This window comes from Oryza glaberrima, chromosome 6 (genome assembly GCF_000147395.1).
Source record: "Oryza glaberrima chromosome 6, OglaRS2, whole genome shotgun sequence".
Taxonomy (NCBI): Eukaryota; Viridiplantae; Streptophyta; class Magnoliopsida; order Poales; family Poaceae; genus Oryza; species Oryza glaberrima.
In genome coordinates, this window is record NC_068331.1 from 15,854,726 (window position 1) to 15,872,160 (window position 17,435).

Genomic DNA, 17,435 nt, shown 5'->3' on the forward strand with positions numbered 1-17,435 from the left:
TAGACAGGGATCAGCGACGGCGGGAATACCAGGGGCGGAGGATGGCAGGATAATCGAGGTCACCGACGGCGAGATAAAACGGCGGCAGCAGGATGAACGCCGGCTGATCGAAATGGGCGCCACCACCGGAATCGGGCTGTGCAGGAACGGACGGCGGATGGATGCGGTGAGATGGTTGGAGCAATACGAGACTAAAACAAAAGGAAAATACAAATACCCAAATTATCCTTAAGCACATAGTTTGTAAGTACTAATATGCCCTTCCAAATGGATGGTTCAGATCGTTTCGACTTGTAGTAGAACACTACCAGTAGAAAGCACGGTAGACAAGCTCATTAATATAAGAGGCTATATTGATTAAATGTTTTTTTTTAAGTCATATGCACGTACAGGCTACCTAGAAGGCGAGCCAATTTTTTAGTTATTACTACCACCACAGCACTACTAGAAATTAGGTGTAGAAAATAGTAGAAACATCTCTAACCAGCAAAGAACAGGAGCCACACGAATCTAATGGCCACCGCTTTCCACACCATCGCCGCCGCCCGCCCCCGCCTTCCTCTCGCTGCGTTCGCTTGCCTCTGCCCCGGCCCCCGCCCCGCCACCAGAAAGCTTAGCCTCACCTCCACGGCGGCCTCCACCATAGACTCCGCGCCCGCTAGTTCGTCGGACGCCAAGAAGACGACCACCGTCTTCGTGGCCGGCTCGACGGGCCGCACCGGCAAGCGGGTCGTGGAGAAGCTTCTGGAGAGGGGCTTCGGCGTGGTCGCCGGGACGACAGACGTGGGCCGCGCCCGCAGAAGCCTGCCCCAGGACCCAAACCTCCAGCTCGTGAGTTGCGCAGAGACGTACTAGTGTTCCGTTCCGTGCAGCTTGTGCTGTTGTTCTTGATTTGTTGGTGATGATAGCAGAAATGCATGTGTGTGGTCTGAATTGAAGGTGAGGGCTGACGTCATGGAGGGCACAGACAAGTTGGTCGATGCGATCCGTGGCGCCGACGCCGTCGTCTGTGCGACGGGGTTCCGGCGGTCGTTCGATCCCCTTGCTCCATGGAAGGTTTGCCCGCAAATTGATTGAAGTTCGTCTTATCCAATGCTTTTCCTTTTGTTGGGGTTATCCAATGCTTTTGTGCCTGATTGGTTCTCATTATTTATATCAGTAGCTGTGACGGGTTTTATAGTTATCTTTGTCGGGCCTAAAGTCTAAGCCTGTGACTGACGACACACATCGGTGACGGGCTAAAACCGTCATCTTTGTCGGGCCTAATTTTGAGCCCGTCACCGATGACACGCATCGATGACAGGGTTAGATTTGGGCCCGATAAAGATAATTTTTGTCGGGCCGCAGTGTTGGCATATGGAAATTGTCTGTACGATAATATCTTTGTCGGGGATTCCTAACGCACGCGTACACGATGGCCGACGCGTGCGCTGCCCGTCGCTAACCATGTGATTAGCACTAATGATGATGTGATTAGTGATTAATGCTAACCATAATTAGTACCTTCAAGAACTTTTTCTTTTTTCTAATAGATTGAAAACTTTCAAGTTAGATTTGAAAACTTTTAACTTAAGATTTAAACTTTCAAGTCAAATTTTGAAATCTTTCAACTCAAACTTTGAAAATTTTCAACTTGAAATTTAAAATTGTAAGATAAATTTTGAAAACTTTCAACTCAGATTTAAAATCTTTCAACTCGAGATTTGAGAACATTGAACTAGATATTTGAAAACTTTCAACTCAGATTTAAAAACTTTCAACTCGAGATTTGAAAACATTCAACTCCGATTTGAAAACTTTCAACTTGAGTTTTTAAATTTGAATTATATACAATATTTTTATTAAAAATATCTTATAATAGAAATTTTGATAACTTTCACTACATCCTAAATTAGTTAAGATGAAAACATAAAAGAAAAAAGAAAGATCGTATAGATGCATGCATACATGTGTGGGACCAAGGTGCATGCATGTGTGTGTAATGCATCTGCACGGGAATTAAAGATTACCCTCGAACGAAGTAGACGTCGAAGCCCTGTCGCCACCGGTCACACTGACTGCCTGCCGTCAGTCAGACCGCCCGGACACCTGCGGTTAGACCGCCGCTATCCCACCGGTCAGACCGCGCGCACACCTGCGGTTAGACCGTCGGGACCCAGAAACACCGATAAATGACAAACTCGAAGATGTAGATTGAAACTTTTCGACTTTATTTCATCAACTAGAGTTTAAAAGGTGCACCAACAGCACTCCTCACCAAAATCTCGAACTAAACTCGAAACCCTAACTTTCTCTCAACTCTAGTCTCTCTAAACTCGATACCGGGAAGCCTCACCCTCCCTCTCTATGTATACATGAGGTAGGCTGTGCAAAGCCCACGAATCTAACACAACTTAGGACTCCTAACCACGTAGGAAACCCTCTCTTGCAAGTAAACATCCTATCTCTTTCCTTATCTCAATCAAACTTTCCGAATTCGGACTCCCTTCCAAACTCGACTCCTCTTTCCATACGTACATAATCCCTCTTGTATACCATATGGAATTCTTCATCACCACGTGCATTGACCTCTAGCCTTTAGTATCCCGCATGATCTCATGATCCCTGGACATCAACTTCTCCCAAGCTGACTCCGATCTATCACCGGCAACACTCTCCTGAGGCCTCAAGCAACACCTGCACATGCAACGACCAAGAAACCATATTCCGAGCCCAAGTTCGTCCCAACTTGACTCACATTAGTATAACAACAGTATCCTTACGCATAGAAACCATCTAGAAGCCAAATCCCCGAAGTAAATATCCAAATCCAACAAAACAACCCGAAACCGACATCGATCAGGATCCTGCCGGTCAGACCATTGGGCCGGCTGGTCTGACCGCCGCAACACCTACGGTCTGACCGGGGCACTCAGCCGGTCTAACCGCCAGGGTCAACCGAAACAGCACACTTCACAAAATCAACCATCTTATAAAATCTCCAAATTAACATTAGCAAACCACCAATATTTTCATCACAAAATCTAAATCAACTCCTTGATTCTACAATCTCACCCCTTGATGAAAATCATTGGCAAACAACAAATGGTTTGTGGTGTTTTGTGAAGCAAATCCAAAAAGCATCTTCAATGCCTTTAAAGAAAAATCTCTCACTTTTGATAAGAAAGAAATTCCTTCTACTTATGACAATTATGCACATTTGTTACCTTGTTCTCCCCCTTTTGACAATGAGTTCATCAATATTTTTTTTTCTGGAGAGCTTTGCTATACCAAAAGTAATTCAAGAACATGTGTTGCATCAACAAGGTAGACAGCATGACAATCTAGTTAACAAGCATGCATAGAAGTGTAAACATGAACCTAAGATATTGTCAAAAAGATCAAATCAACACTAAAGATTCATGACTTCAAACGATTTATAATGCAGTATATTCACAAGCACCTAGGTTGAAAAATAAACACTATACATATATACCTATTGCATTTATCACTCTTTCTCAAATTAGCTTTAGTACAAAAACAATCAAAAGAATTTTTTTTCACTTTGATTTGAGCCTTTTTGCTCTTTTTTTTTATTTATTCCGGGTACGTCCTTGTCGTCAAGACTGTTTCCAAGGATTCGGCACCCATTATTTTTGCTCACATCGAATACGTCCTTGTCCCAAGACTGTTGCCAAGGATTCGGTATTCATTTTTTTATAGATTTTTTATTCTCTTGCACAATGAGCAATTACAAAGCTATTTGAGGAATAATAATTCAATACAGCATATATATAAAGCATTTAAAAATCAAACCATATGCTAGCATCAATATTGCATGTTTACTTAATTCAAGTGAAAAATTATATGTCATGTATCAAATCACTCAAAGACAATATCAAAAGCTCATATAAAAACTAACATGCACACAAGCTAGTCTAGTCATCACATCACCTAACATGTATTGCTAGCATATACCGGAATATACTAAGGCAGAAACAAAGCTCTTCTTCTTTTTCAATTTTTTATTTTTTTATGTTTTTCATTTTTTTTATCACACCATGCATGAATAAAACATGTATGCAAAAAGAAAAATCAAAAGAAGAAAAGAAAACATGAATGCAACATAGAACCAAAACTCCCCCTCAATTGATGCCAAAAGGATAAACAATTCCCAAATCGCCTCGAAGAAAAGCAAATCGAGAAGAATCCAACGGTTTCATGAAAATATCTGCCAATTGCAATTGTGTATCAACAAAAGCCAATTCAACATCTCCCTTCTCAACATGATCTCTCAAAAAATGATAGCGAATATCAATGGCATATCAATGTGCTTCGTGCGTGAGTGTTGTACAGGATTCTTAGCAATATTAATAGCACTAGTGTTATCACAAAGAAGAGGAACTTTCTCAAAAGTAAGACCATAATCTCTACAAGTTGAAATAAACCAAAGAATCTGAGAACAACAACTAGCAACAACAACATATTCAGCCTCAGCAGTTGATTGAGCAACATTAGACTGTTTCCTAGAAGACCAAGCAATCAAAGAAGTAGCAAGAAAATGACATGTTCCACTAGTACTTTTCCTATCAATTCTACACCCACCAAAATCCACATCCGAATAACCACTCAAGCATATAGAAGATGATGTAGAATACCAAATTCCAAATTCTAGAGTATGTTGCAAATACCTCATGATGCGTTTAACAACTTGACGATGTGAAGCTCGTGGAGAAGCTTGAAAACGAGCACACAAACACACAGCAAATTGAATGTACGGTCTGGAAGCAGTGAGATAGAGCAAAGATCCAATCATGCTCTTATACTCCTTTTGATCCACAACTTCACCATCTTCATCCGGATCCAACACAGCGGTTGATCCCATCGGTGTAGAAATTGGCTTGCAATCCGCCATCTTGAAGCGCCTTAAGAGATCCTTGGTGTACTTGATTTGATGCACAAACTTACCTTGCTTCATTTGCTTGATTTAAAGTCCCAAAAAGTAAGTCAACTCTCCCATCATACTCATTTTGAATTCCCTGCGCATAGTCTCAGCAAACTCCACAACCAAAGGGTAAGATGGACAACCAAAGATGATATCATCCACATAAATCTGAACAAAAAGTTGATCATCACCATGCTTAAGAACAAAGAGAGTTCTATCCACTTTTCCCATTGTAAAACCTTTAGCAAGCAAAAAGTTTTTCAATCTATCATACCATGCCCTTGGAGCTTGTTTCATCTCATTAGCAACACATATCAAACAAGGTTTTTCACTAGATTGTTTAATCCTTTTAGAGCTAATCACATTAAACATCGAACTAGCAAACAAGGCAATTTTCCCTTTATTCAAAGCTCTCTTTGTCAAAAACAATTCATCAACCAATCTAGTGTTCATGGCAAAGCTCATATCAAGACAAGATTCAGATTTCTTAATCTTTTTAACATGAGACCTATTAACATCTCTAACAGCTTCAATTTCCTCAAATAAAACCTCACAAGATTTACACTCATCATTATCAGAAACAAGAGATTTTATTCTTGAATTTTCAGCATTAAGAGATTCAATAGTAGCTTCATATTGATTAATCTTTTTCTCAAATCTAGAAATCTTATAACCAAGTCTAGCAATAGATTCTTGAAGATATTCAACACTAGGAATTTGAGTTACCTCATTATCACAATCAGAATCTTCATCCACGCTTCTAGCCATGAGACAAACATCATTCTTGCCTTTGTTCCCCTTCATCATCCTCATCACTCTCAAATTCAACATCGCTTGATTCTTGGGCAGCTGCAAATGCTTCATCAAGCGCCTTCTAATAGAACTTCTTCATCTTCATGTTCTTGAATTGCTTCTTGTTCTGCTTGGTGTTCTTGGTATCATCTTGAGGTTCTTCCTTTGGACTCCTTCCAAGCTTGGGACAATGAGATCGAAGATGACCAAGTCCTCCACAATGAAAGCAACGAGGTGGTCCTCCTCTTTTCCTATACCTGACATTACTTATAGCTCGAGAAAATCTGTTAGCAACCAAAACCAAGTCCTCCTCACTGATTTCAGCCAGTTGATCATCGGACAAGGCATTAAAAACAGCAAGTACATCCTTAGGAGAAGTATCCAAAGAAGATCCAGATGAAGACACCAAAGCAGTAGATTTCGAATCTGTTCTTTTTGAAAGAATATTCATCTCATAGGTTTTCAATTTAGTATAAAGAACATCCAAAGTCAAAGTGTTCATGTCAACAGATTCCTGAATAGAAGTCACTTTAACATCCCAAACTCTCATATCAACATCATTCATAAAGTGACGAGCAATTTCAGATTGAGAATAGTTAACATCATAAGAATCATCAACAGATCAAAGATCACTCAAAATTTTATTGAAACGGCCCAAATAATCATCCAAAGATTCACCAGAACTCATCTCAAATTTAAATAGTCCTTTTTGAAAGCATCTTTTCGCAACTCCTTAATGTTTGTAGATCCAGTATGAAAATTATTCAAAGCTTTCCAAATCTCATTAGCAGTTGCAAGATGTGAAACACGATCAAAATCAGAACGAGAAATCCCACTAAGAAGAATATTTCGTGCTTTGCAATTGTTTTCAAAATCAGCTTTCTGGGCAATAGTTTCAATACGTTCAGGAATCTCATAAACTCTAGCAACTTTCATCCAGATATCATAGCCTTGAGATGTAATATAAGACTCCATCTTTTTCTTCCAATAATCAAAAATCAACTCCATTGTAAATATGAGGTTTGCTTGAAAACTTTTCAGCCATGGCAACAAATCGGTAAAGATCAAATAGAAAAACGTGGCTCTGATACTAGTTGTAGGATCACACAAGACCAAACAAACCTACCAGAGGGGGGGGGGGGAGGTGAATGGTAGGGAAAATCAAAAACCCAAAATCTTTTGCGGAATTAAAGATTACCCTCGAATGAAGTAGACGTCGAAGCCCCGTCGCCACCAGTGACACCGCCTGCCTGCCGCCAGTCAGAACGCCGAAGCCTCACCGGTCAGACCGCCCGGACACCTGCGGTTAGACCGCCGCTATCCCACCGGTCAGACCGCAGGCACACCTGCGGTTAGACCGTCGGGACACAGAAATACCGGTAGATGACAAACTCGAAGATGTAGATTGAAAATATTCGACTTTATTGCATCAACTAGTGTTTACAAAGTGCACCAACAGCACTCCTCACCAAAATCTCGAACTAAACTCGAAACCCTAACTTTCTCTCAACTCTAGTCCCTCTAAACTCGATACCGGGAGGCCTCACCCTCCCTCTCTATTTATACATGAGGTAGGCTGTGCAAAGCCCACGAATCTAACACAACTTAGGACTCCTAACTACGTAGGAAACCCTCTCTTGCAAGTAAACATCTTATCTCTTTCCTTATCTCAATCAAACTTTCCGAATTCGGACTCCCTTCCAAATTCGACTCCTCTTTCCATATGTACACAATCCCTCTTGTATACCATATGGATTTCTTCATCACCACGTGCATTGACCTCTAGCCTTTAGTATCCCGCATGATCTCATGATCCTTGGACATCAACTTCTCCCAAGCTGACTCCGATCTATCACCGGCAACACTCTCCCGAGGCCTCAAGCAACACCTGCACATGCAACAACCAAGAAACCATATTCCGAGCCCAAGTTCGTCCCAACTTGACTCACATTAGTATAACAACAGTATCCTTACGCATAGAAACCATCTAGAACCAAATCCCCGAAGGAAATATCCAAATCCAACAAAACAACCCGAAACCGACATTGATCAGGATCCTGCCGGTCAGACCGTTGGGCTGGCCAGTCTGACCGCCGCAACACCTACGGTCTGACCGGCGGCACTCAGCCGGTCTGACCGCTAGGGTCAACCGAAACAACACACTTCACAAAATCAATCATCTTATAAACTCTCCAAATTAACATTAGCAAACCACCAATATTTTCATCGCGAAATCTAAATCAACTCCTTGATTCTACAATCTCCCCCTTGATGAAAATCATTGGCAAACAACAAATGGTTTGTGGTGTTTTGTGAAGCAAATCCAAAAAGCATCTTCAATGCCAAAAATTTTTAAAGAAAAAACTCTCACTTTTGATAAGAAAGAAATTCCTTCAACTTATGACAATTATGCACATTTGTTACCTTGTTACTTGTCATGTTACTTGTGAATGCAGTTGTGCTCTTTTAGTTTTACAAGCGGTAGCCAGTTGAAGATTTTGCTTATTGCAGGTGGACAACTTTGGCACAGTAAACCTTGTTGAAGCATGCCGCAAGGCTGGGGTTACAAGATTCATACTCATAAGTTCCATTTTGGTCAATGGGGCTGCGATGGGTCAACTGTTGAATCCAGCATATATTGTGCTCAACTTGTTTGGTTTAGTGCTGGTCGCAAAGCTGCAGGCGGAGAAACATATCAGGTCATCAGGAATAAATTACACCATTATAAGGCCTGGAGGCCTGACTGAACAACCACCAACAGGGAATATAGTCATGGAGCCAGAGGTAAAATAAATTTGCGTCTTAACGCTTTCATCAATATCTGGTTGTCACCTGGATCTAGTTTAAATTTTCTTAAGATGTTTGTGAATTTGCAAAGCTATTATCATCATATTTCTGTTATTCCATCCATCCGAAAACGTAAGAACTTCTAGTTTCTTTCGGAGAGATTAAGGATAAAGGGAAAAGACTATGATGCCTTCATTAAATGAGGGGTGGTTAGAGTCGGAAAAGTGATTGGTGGGGAAGTAGTACTCTAGGGCTGTGTTCTTCTCCCTCCTTTACCAACTTATCTTTCTCGTTTTCCGCGCGCAAGATTTTTAAAATATTATGGTGTTTTTTTTTAAAAAAAAATTCTATTCGAAAGTTTCTTTAAAAATTCATATTAATCTATTTAAAAAAATTAGATAATATTTAATTAATTATTTGCTAATGAGTTGCTCCGTTTTGCGTGTTGGAGGGATTAGTTCCCAATTGTGGAAACGAATGCAGCCAAAAGTCCTTATATTTTGAGACAAATTTCAATGCTAGAAGTTCTTATATTTTGGGACGGATGAATTTTGTTTCTTTCATGGAATTAATATTGTTTAGTTACACGTATATATGGCATGAAACATGTATTGCCACATCTATAGTGTGTGCTAGTATGTTTTATGGCATGTTATTCTGTCTTCGCGATGTATTGCCACACCTATGTCCCTACGTGTGTCATTCCACATCAGTGCATCACTGTTTGTTAATCATATTCAACCAATGGTAAAATGACAAAACGAGTTCTTTGGTTCATTGCCAATTTGAACCTTATGTTTAGCTAAAATTTGGTCAATGCCAAGAATTTGGTAAAACATGGGTGCTTGTTTTGCTGTCAAAATTATGGTAAATTGCTTGCGATTTGGTATATCTTTACCAAAATTTTGGCATTATCATTTTTTTTAGTTTGGGCATCAAATGGCCCAATTATTTTATTTTTGAGAAACATGCCCGAAAAGTCCTTTTAGCAACTTGGCTAATAAACTGTTACTAATATAGGGACATCTGATGTAATTTATGCGCTCCTCAGAAGGTTTTCATTTGATACAATTGTATTATGTTGAAATTTCTATCTTCCTACAATATATGTGATATTTGTTTTGAACGATCTGTAGGATACACTTTACGAGGGCTCCATATCGAGACAGCAAGTCGCAGAAGTAGCTGTGGAGGCATTGTTATGCCGAGAGGAATCTTCCTACAAAGTTGTCGAGATTGTCACCCGAGCTGAAGCTCACAATCGTCCTCTCAAGGATCTGTTTGCTTCTATTAAGCAAAGCTGAGTAACGGAGCACAACTGAACAAGTTGTTCCGGCCCTGAACTTCAAAGGGGGCTAGCATCATTCCAGAAATTGTAAAGTGATGTGTCAGGGTGTTCATACCTAGTTAGGAAAAATAGTTGTCCTAATATAGTGATTTAATGTTATTTACTATAAAATGGAATACGCACACCCACATCATCGTTATAAACTACAATTCCCACATCATATCACCGAGCACAAATCAGAGCGAAAGAAAACATGTATAAACACGTATAAAGATGCATTGGCTTAGATTGACAAATGAAAATTTTTGGGGCTCTCAATTTTTTAAGGGCCCATCACGATCGAGCACGTTGCACGTGCCCATCGATGGCCCTGAAAAGTAGTACATATTTCATCCTAGACATGTCCCCGTGAGATACTTAGATTTCAATATCACTAGAAAAAATACCCACGCGTTGCAACGGGTGAAAAAAAATCTAATGATAATATATATTTGTATTTTGATGAGCGGCTTGTTTTTTTATAAACGGTGTTTTTTTCTTGTGCGATTTTCTCAAGCTATTTTTCAGAAATGGCGCATTTCTTTGTAATAGTTTTTTCCTATCATGTTTTTTTTGCTTTTTTTACTGACGATGAAAACCATATTTTTCTCCCTTTTTTTTGCTTTTATTTTCTCGCGTGTTTTTTTGCATGTTTTTTCTAACAATCATTTTCTCGCGCGTTTTTTTCTTGTTTTTTTTTCAAATGTTCTTTTTTTCTTTTTTCCAATATAGGAGAATATGTGATGAAATAAAAGCCGTGTAGTAGATGAAAAAAAAAATCGATGGATTATATCCGACTCAAGCGTCCATCAATTTACTTTTTTTCTGACAGTTTTTTAGAGCAATTTGTTTTTTAATAGATGGTGTTTCTTTTCCTTGCGCGGTTTTTTCAAACCATTTTTTTTTAGAAATGGCGCGTTCTTTGACAGTTTTTTCCTCGCATGTTTTTTTAAAAAAATTTTACCAGCGATGGAAATAATTTTTCTCGTGCTTTTTTTTTGTTTTATGGAAGATGTAAAACCTTTTTAGCGTGTTTTTTTGCGTTTTTTTCTGACTTTTTTCTCACGCGTTTTTTGAACAGTTTTTTATTTTCTCATGCATTTTCTATTTTTAAATAGTTCGATTAGATTAGAGATAGAGAAGAGATATATACTGATTAGAAATCGGACTTTGTTTCGCCCTTTCCATTTTTTTCTCACATGTATTTTTTATTTTATACAAACTAGCTTATTATTTTTTACGAACTATTTTTTTCGCCACTTTCATAGGGAATCGGACATACTTTTTTAGATGTTTTTCGGATTTTTTCGCCTTTAAAGGAATCGCTTTTTTTCTCTTTTTTTTCTGTTTTTAAAGGAATCGGATCTAGCGTTTTTTTTCACCATTTTTTTTGCCTTTTATAGGAATCGATTTTTTTTCCGTTCGGATCTACGTTTTTTTTTAACTTAGGGGAAACATACTTTTGTTGTTGCTGTTTTTCTTTTTTTTTTTTGCGGCTTTTCTTTTTCTTTTTATGCACCTTTCTGCCTTTGTTCTCTCACTTTTATCATTTTTTTAACAAAAACAACCTCAAGTACCTTATTGCAAGATTATAGGGACTCAATTGTAAATATAAAAATTACAGGAACTCGAATGCAAAAGTACAAACCCCAAAATTAAAATCATATAAAAATGGAATGCTCTCGACATGTAGGTTCCATTTTTGCAAACAAATCTTCAATCCAACACATCAATTTTTTTCACCAAGATGTATGTGATATCATGGTATAGATTGAAACCAAGAGGAGGGTGCCTGGGATCTCGGACTCAAACCGAGAGGAGTGGTGCCTTTTTTTTTTCATTTTTAAAAGGGGGAATCGGATATAGAGTCGGAGTTTTTCTAAGAGGAATAGGAGTCGGACCTTTTTTTTTTATTTTTTCGCTATTCTTTTATTGACGGACGGACTCTTTTTTTTTTGTTTCTGAGAGGAATATGAGTCGTACCAGAGGAATAGGAGTCGGGCCTTTTTTTTCGCTATTTTTTTTGTTTTTGACGGACGAAGGAAGCATCTCTTATTTTTTAAGTAGTAGAGATAGAGATTTATTTCACACCCTAATTTTTTAGGAGATTAAAAGTTAATTAATAAGTTATTTAATTAATTAGTAAATCAATTACAAGTGTCAGGGAAATAATATTTCCTAAATATTTTTCTAGAAACACAGTACAAACACAGGCGCCCATAACGCGTGCGCACTCATCCCTACGAACCACACACGCACACCCTACCCCTATGAGCATCTCTACGAGCATCTCCGGAAGACTGAGCCAGCATAGCTTGAGATTATAATATATATTTCCTTAATAATTTTGTATGCAGATAGTTTTCTTAAATTCTACATGACTTAAAATACTCTCTAAATTTATCTTGATATTTTTAAAGCTCAAGATTTAGTAAAAGAAACGTAGTTTGAAGATTTTTTATTTTTTATTTTAAATGGAAATACTTGGTGCGATCGTTTTCTTGGGTCAATGTGTTCTCTGTCAATGAAATGAAACAGAACTTCCGTTTACACTCAAATTTGGTACTAGTTTGGATTTATGGAAAGTTCTTGCAAAATTTTGAAACTATCCAGTCTTTTCCACAAAGGCCGGTCTGACAGCTGTTGTGCGGCCAGTCTGACCGGACAATGAACTGCGATCATACCACATGTGTTTGGGTGGTCCAGCATAGAGGCTAAATCCAATTAAAGTTTCCTCGTGTTTGTTTCCTTATCATAAAGCTTCTCTAAACCTACTAGAACATGGAAAAGAGCGACACAAGATCACCTCTCCTATAAATATAAATATAAATATAGGGACCAAGGTCAATTGAGACAACCACCAATCAATCTATTACCCCTATCCTCCATATTATACATCTTTCTCCTTGATGCTACCTGTTCCCAAGTCTATTATCCTTCAATCCCTCAATTGCTCACCGTTACTCGTCTCTACGGCGTTAGAGGACGTCCTAGCTGGCCTGTCGAGCCTAGGACAAACCGACGTGTGTTCACCCTGATGGGGTCCCTCCTGGGTGTTCGTTCAGTGGCATCTACCTTTTCCAGCAGCGACATGTCTCCGGCTGGTGCTATGGGTTGCACATAATGTGCTGAAGGTGTGTGGCGTGATTTGATGATGATACTAGGTCCCGATCTACCGATAAGTATTGATAACTCTCGAATTGGTGGAAACTTGACACACACAATCCGGCTTCTGATCAACACGATGCGAACCTTGCAATCGCAGCACCACGTCTCCTCTGGTTATCAACCGTGCGAAAATTCGGTTGACCTCGCTGAGAAGGCTAATTGCTATTGCGAATCGAAGAACACAAGCAAGAACAAGATAGATTGCAACACAATTGCATATGAACGATCAAGCACTCGAATTTGGGGTTCCACAAACCGATCTAGCGGCGAAACTGCAATGACACAAATAATCTAAGCAAAACCCGACTCTAGACTATGAAGGCTACTGAATAAATATGATTTGGGACGTCCTAGGGATACCCTAGGACGCACACCCCATTGGGCTTAGCCCACGACAAAATTACAAGGCCCAAAACCTAAATCAGATTCGGACTGGATGAGGTACGTGTCTTATTTTGTAGATTCCTGATAGCTCGGTGGGAATTTTGACGTGAGACCAAAACCATCTGAAAGTAGACTCCATAAGATTTCTAACAAGTACTCATGGGCCCCAAGATTCCTTCTAGATTTCTGAAAGTAGTCATGGTCATATCCGAGCTAGTTGTGTCCTCATCACGATTCTAGTGCCAACATACTTTTTTTGACGACTCCGCTTGGGGAACTATTTCGGCTGCTATAGCTGAAACTCTAATTTTCCACCATGTGCTCTCACACCAATCTAGATCAAAATAACATCATGGCTAGGGATTATAGAGAGTCGGAAGTCGATCGTTGAGCGTTTGAAGCTCACCTTGAAGATTTGCAGTGAAAGATGGCTTCATGCTATTGGAAGATGAGGCAAGGCGTCATCAAACAACATGAATTCTCATTGTTCGTCTACACCACATCTAAGGTAACAACCGACCATAGCAATACCTCCATTCTTGCATATAATGTCGCTGAAATAATAGATGATGTTAATATTGCTAGTCTAAATAATCAATTTACCTCTTTTAGTTTCTTTGAGAAAACCTTAGGTACTACCATGAAGAAAACCATGGATGCTTGCATGGGTGAGTTAGAGAATCGGCTAAACACCCGGTCCTTGGTGGTGCATCTACTTCCTACAATAATGAGCGCATGTATGGTGTTTCATCAGCTTATAGTATACCATCAGTACCTATACAACAAGATTGGCCTATGAGAAGTACCTACAATTCTAAATTCATCCCTACGCCACAATACAACTCAGATCGCTACGACACCGCCGGTCAGACTGGTAGTAGAGGCCGATCAAACCGCTACAACATTGCCGGTCAGATCGGACGTGGTGGTCGGTCCAATCGGGAGGGCAATGCTGCCCAGGCTATAGCCAGAAAGTCTTTTAGGATCGACTCCTACATTGACCGTTCCTAGTAATCATATGATTAATACACGTACAAAACCCCAAAGCCTTAGAGACGAGATTGCTGAAGTTATCAAAAACATGTTCGGCGTAGATATAGAATCAAAATTGATCCAGCTAAAGAAAGTCAAGTCAAGAAAGCCGAGATCTAAAAAAGGTCAAGTCTAATCATCCCCACGACAATATAGTTGATGATGTTATATCTTTGGACGATCAACCGATTGACGTGCATACAACTAAATAAGCTTGGACCTGTAAGTCTGAACCATTTGTTTGCTCTATCCTTAAGCCTGTTGTTCCTAAAAATCGACATAAGGAAACAAAGATCTTTGATTATCTGTTAGAGTATAAGCAAAACGAATTTTCACAAGGCCATGTCATACCGCTGCTAGAGGAGTTAAAGTGATGAGCATATTGTAAGTGGCACAATTCATATTCTCATGCCACTAATGATAGCTACATATTCAGAAGATAAGTTCAACTGGCCATTGATGAAGGATGGTTGGAGTTTGTGGCTATGCAAGGAGATGAACAACCTTTTCCTAAACACACCATTGAATTGCAAGAGAAGAAGAACTGTGATGATAAGGAGAAGAGCGCATTGAAGACTTCAATGCTTGGGGGACAAGATGACAAGCCAAAGAAGGTCCCAATAGATACAGAGAGAAGGTTAAAACGACCAAGGAAATCAAGTTCACCTGCCAAGTGTTGGTATTTCTTACGTTCACAAAAAAATCCGCAAGCGCATGAATACCGCTGTAGCATTTCACCCGTGAGTATTCCCAAGGGTATCATTTTTATATTTCCGCAGGGAAGGCGGCAGCATAAATATATAATTTGTATCTCTTTAATCAATCTATAATAATTCACCATAGACTAAAAAGGGGTTAGAATAATAATTGATAGGTAGCTTTAGGAAACTACATTACACATGTACTTATAAACTAATCATATTTAGTATGTACTTAACATATACAAGCTTACAACATAGGACTTAGTTCTAGGCACCCAGGTACTACCGAGAGACCAATCCCTGCTTGTCTTCTACCGTGGTTATGGCAATTACGCATTCTTATGTCATACACGAACGTGGAGGAATACAAATGATGGACATGGCTTTCACCACCTACTGCCTATCTCACTTGCTGTGGGGCACACCCGCATCCAATGGCATGTATTTAGCCCAAGCATCATGCTTATGCTAGTAAATAATATCAGTAACTTTCCCGGGACTCTCACCCTATGAATGAACAAGTTGGAGCTAGAGCAACCTATAAAGGTCATTAGACCATTACCGCAGCATGGATCGACTAGCCTAGGATGAAGCAGATATACAAAATATATACTACTCATAGAATATATATTCAATAAAGAAATATATAAGCTATGAGCATAAATAATTAGAGAAGATAATTATATTAATTTGACTATAGTCTTACAAGAAGAGTAAAGTACTAAAGACATACTTGAAACTCCGAGAAGACGATAGGACCGAAGCTCCTAAGCTTTATTCCTTCTAGAGCTACAGAGAATACAAAGTGGAAGAGGAAATTGCTTGTTGAGGTATATGTTGTGAAGTGAAGTGAGCTCCTCTATTTATATTTATAAGATCCTTATGATGGTTTAATGGTCCGCTCACCGCGCATACTGGCCATCAGGAGCGCAGGAGGAAGCGACACATGGAGGATCGCGCCGAGCGGCGCCAGCCAGGGTTCGGTGAAACCAGGCCAACCATCAGTCTCCACCAACTTTGGTCGGTGGATGACAGGTGGGCCCATATGAAGGTTCCTGGGTGGCCCCACTTTAGGTCAGTTTAGCCCGACTTATGGGCCACTCAATCCATGTGCTCACATATGATTCGCTGGAAGTGTGTTTCCTTGCATGCTGGTTTTATTTCTCTTTCACTTTGGTGCATAATTCCTATATCCAAGTTAATTCTCTAATCCTAATACAACTACATTATATTATTTATTATTGGTATATGTGTAACAAAATGCTAATTTTTCCTTTATTCATTGTGCTAGTTGGTGGTCGAAATTGGTACTTAACGACCGTCAACACCAAGCAAGGTAGGAAATGAGCAAAGGCAGAATCCTTGGTAGCATACTTCTTCTTCTTCGTGGTATTACCCTTGGTATGCACTATCCCGTGACGAGCAAGACCGTGGAGCCGAAGCCACCTGACCGCCCCTCTCCCACTTCTTCCTCTTTCCTCCCGCCATTGATGAGAATGCAGAGCTTGCCCCAAACATGACGGAGAAACCGAAGCCGCCCGGCCATTACCCCAGAGCCCATCAGCGACGTCGGCAATATCGAACTCCGCCTCTCCCAATGCCTCCACCTCTATGGGCCAGTGAGCTCGAGCTCCGGCTTCCTAGCCCGCAACCTCCCTGAGCGCCTTCTCCTCCATGCACTAGCGAGTTCAGTCTCCAGCTCCCGGCCCGCCTCATCCATGTGCTGGTGAGCTCATGCTCCGCTCCGCTCCATTCTCCCCTCCTGTCACACCCAAAAATTCACTAGTAATTTCTGAACTAATTTGTGCATGAAATCCTCGTCCAGGAATCAGCCGAGGTACACAAAATGGCAATTTAATATACATGTTCATCATAATAATAATGTTATATACTTACAAAAGAAAAGAGAAAACAACAGCGGAATTACGGTCTAGCGAAGCTCCGGCTCCACTCCCACAGGCAGCTCAACTGGGGTATAAGCCAAACGTCTTCTCCTTCGCAACTTTTCTTCAGCTGAGGTTTGATTGATTATTGCAAGGTGAGTACATGGAATACTCCGCAAGCCACACAACAAATATGCAAGCGCACAACGATACCAAAGAATGGCATATTATAGGGCTCATTTGCAAAAGCAGCATTTAGCAAACATTTGAGATTGTAAAACAGTAGAGTAATTAATCATCAATATTAACCAACACTGAACAGCACACCCATGCTGCACAGGCCCAACCATCCTAAACAACCATACCAAGCTGTACAGATCTATCTCCAAACCAGGAATGTACCATTCCAAACCAGGAGCTAATCAAATTATTACCAG

General features: G+C 39.9%; 1 protein-coding gene across 1 annotated transcript; it reads left to right on the forward strand.

Moving 5' to 3' along the window:
* Positions 1–452: 452 nt before the first annotated feature.
* LOC127776872 (uncharacterized protein At2g34460, chloroplastic) lies at positions 453–10,093 on the forward strand. The gene is made up of 4 exons (XM_052303441.1): positions 453–831; positions 940–1,056; positions 8,228–8,500; positions 9,640–10,093. The coding sequence occupies exons 1-4, from the start codon at positions 514–516 to the stop codon at positions 9,805–9,807; spliced, it is 876 nt and encodes a 291-aa protein (XP_052159401.1). The 5' UTR covers positions 453–513; the 3' UTR covers positions 9,808–10,093.
* Positions 10,094–17,435: the final 7,342 nt, after the last annotated feature.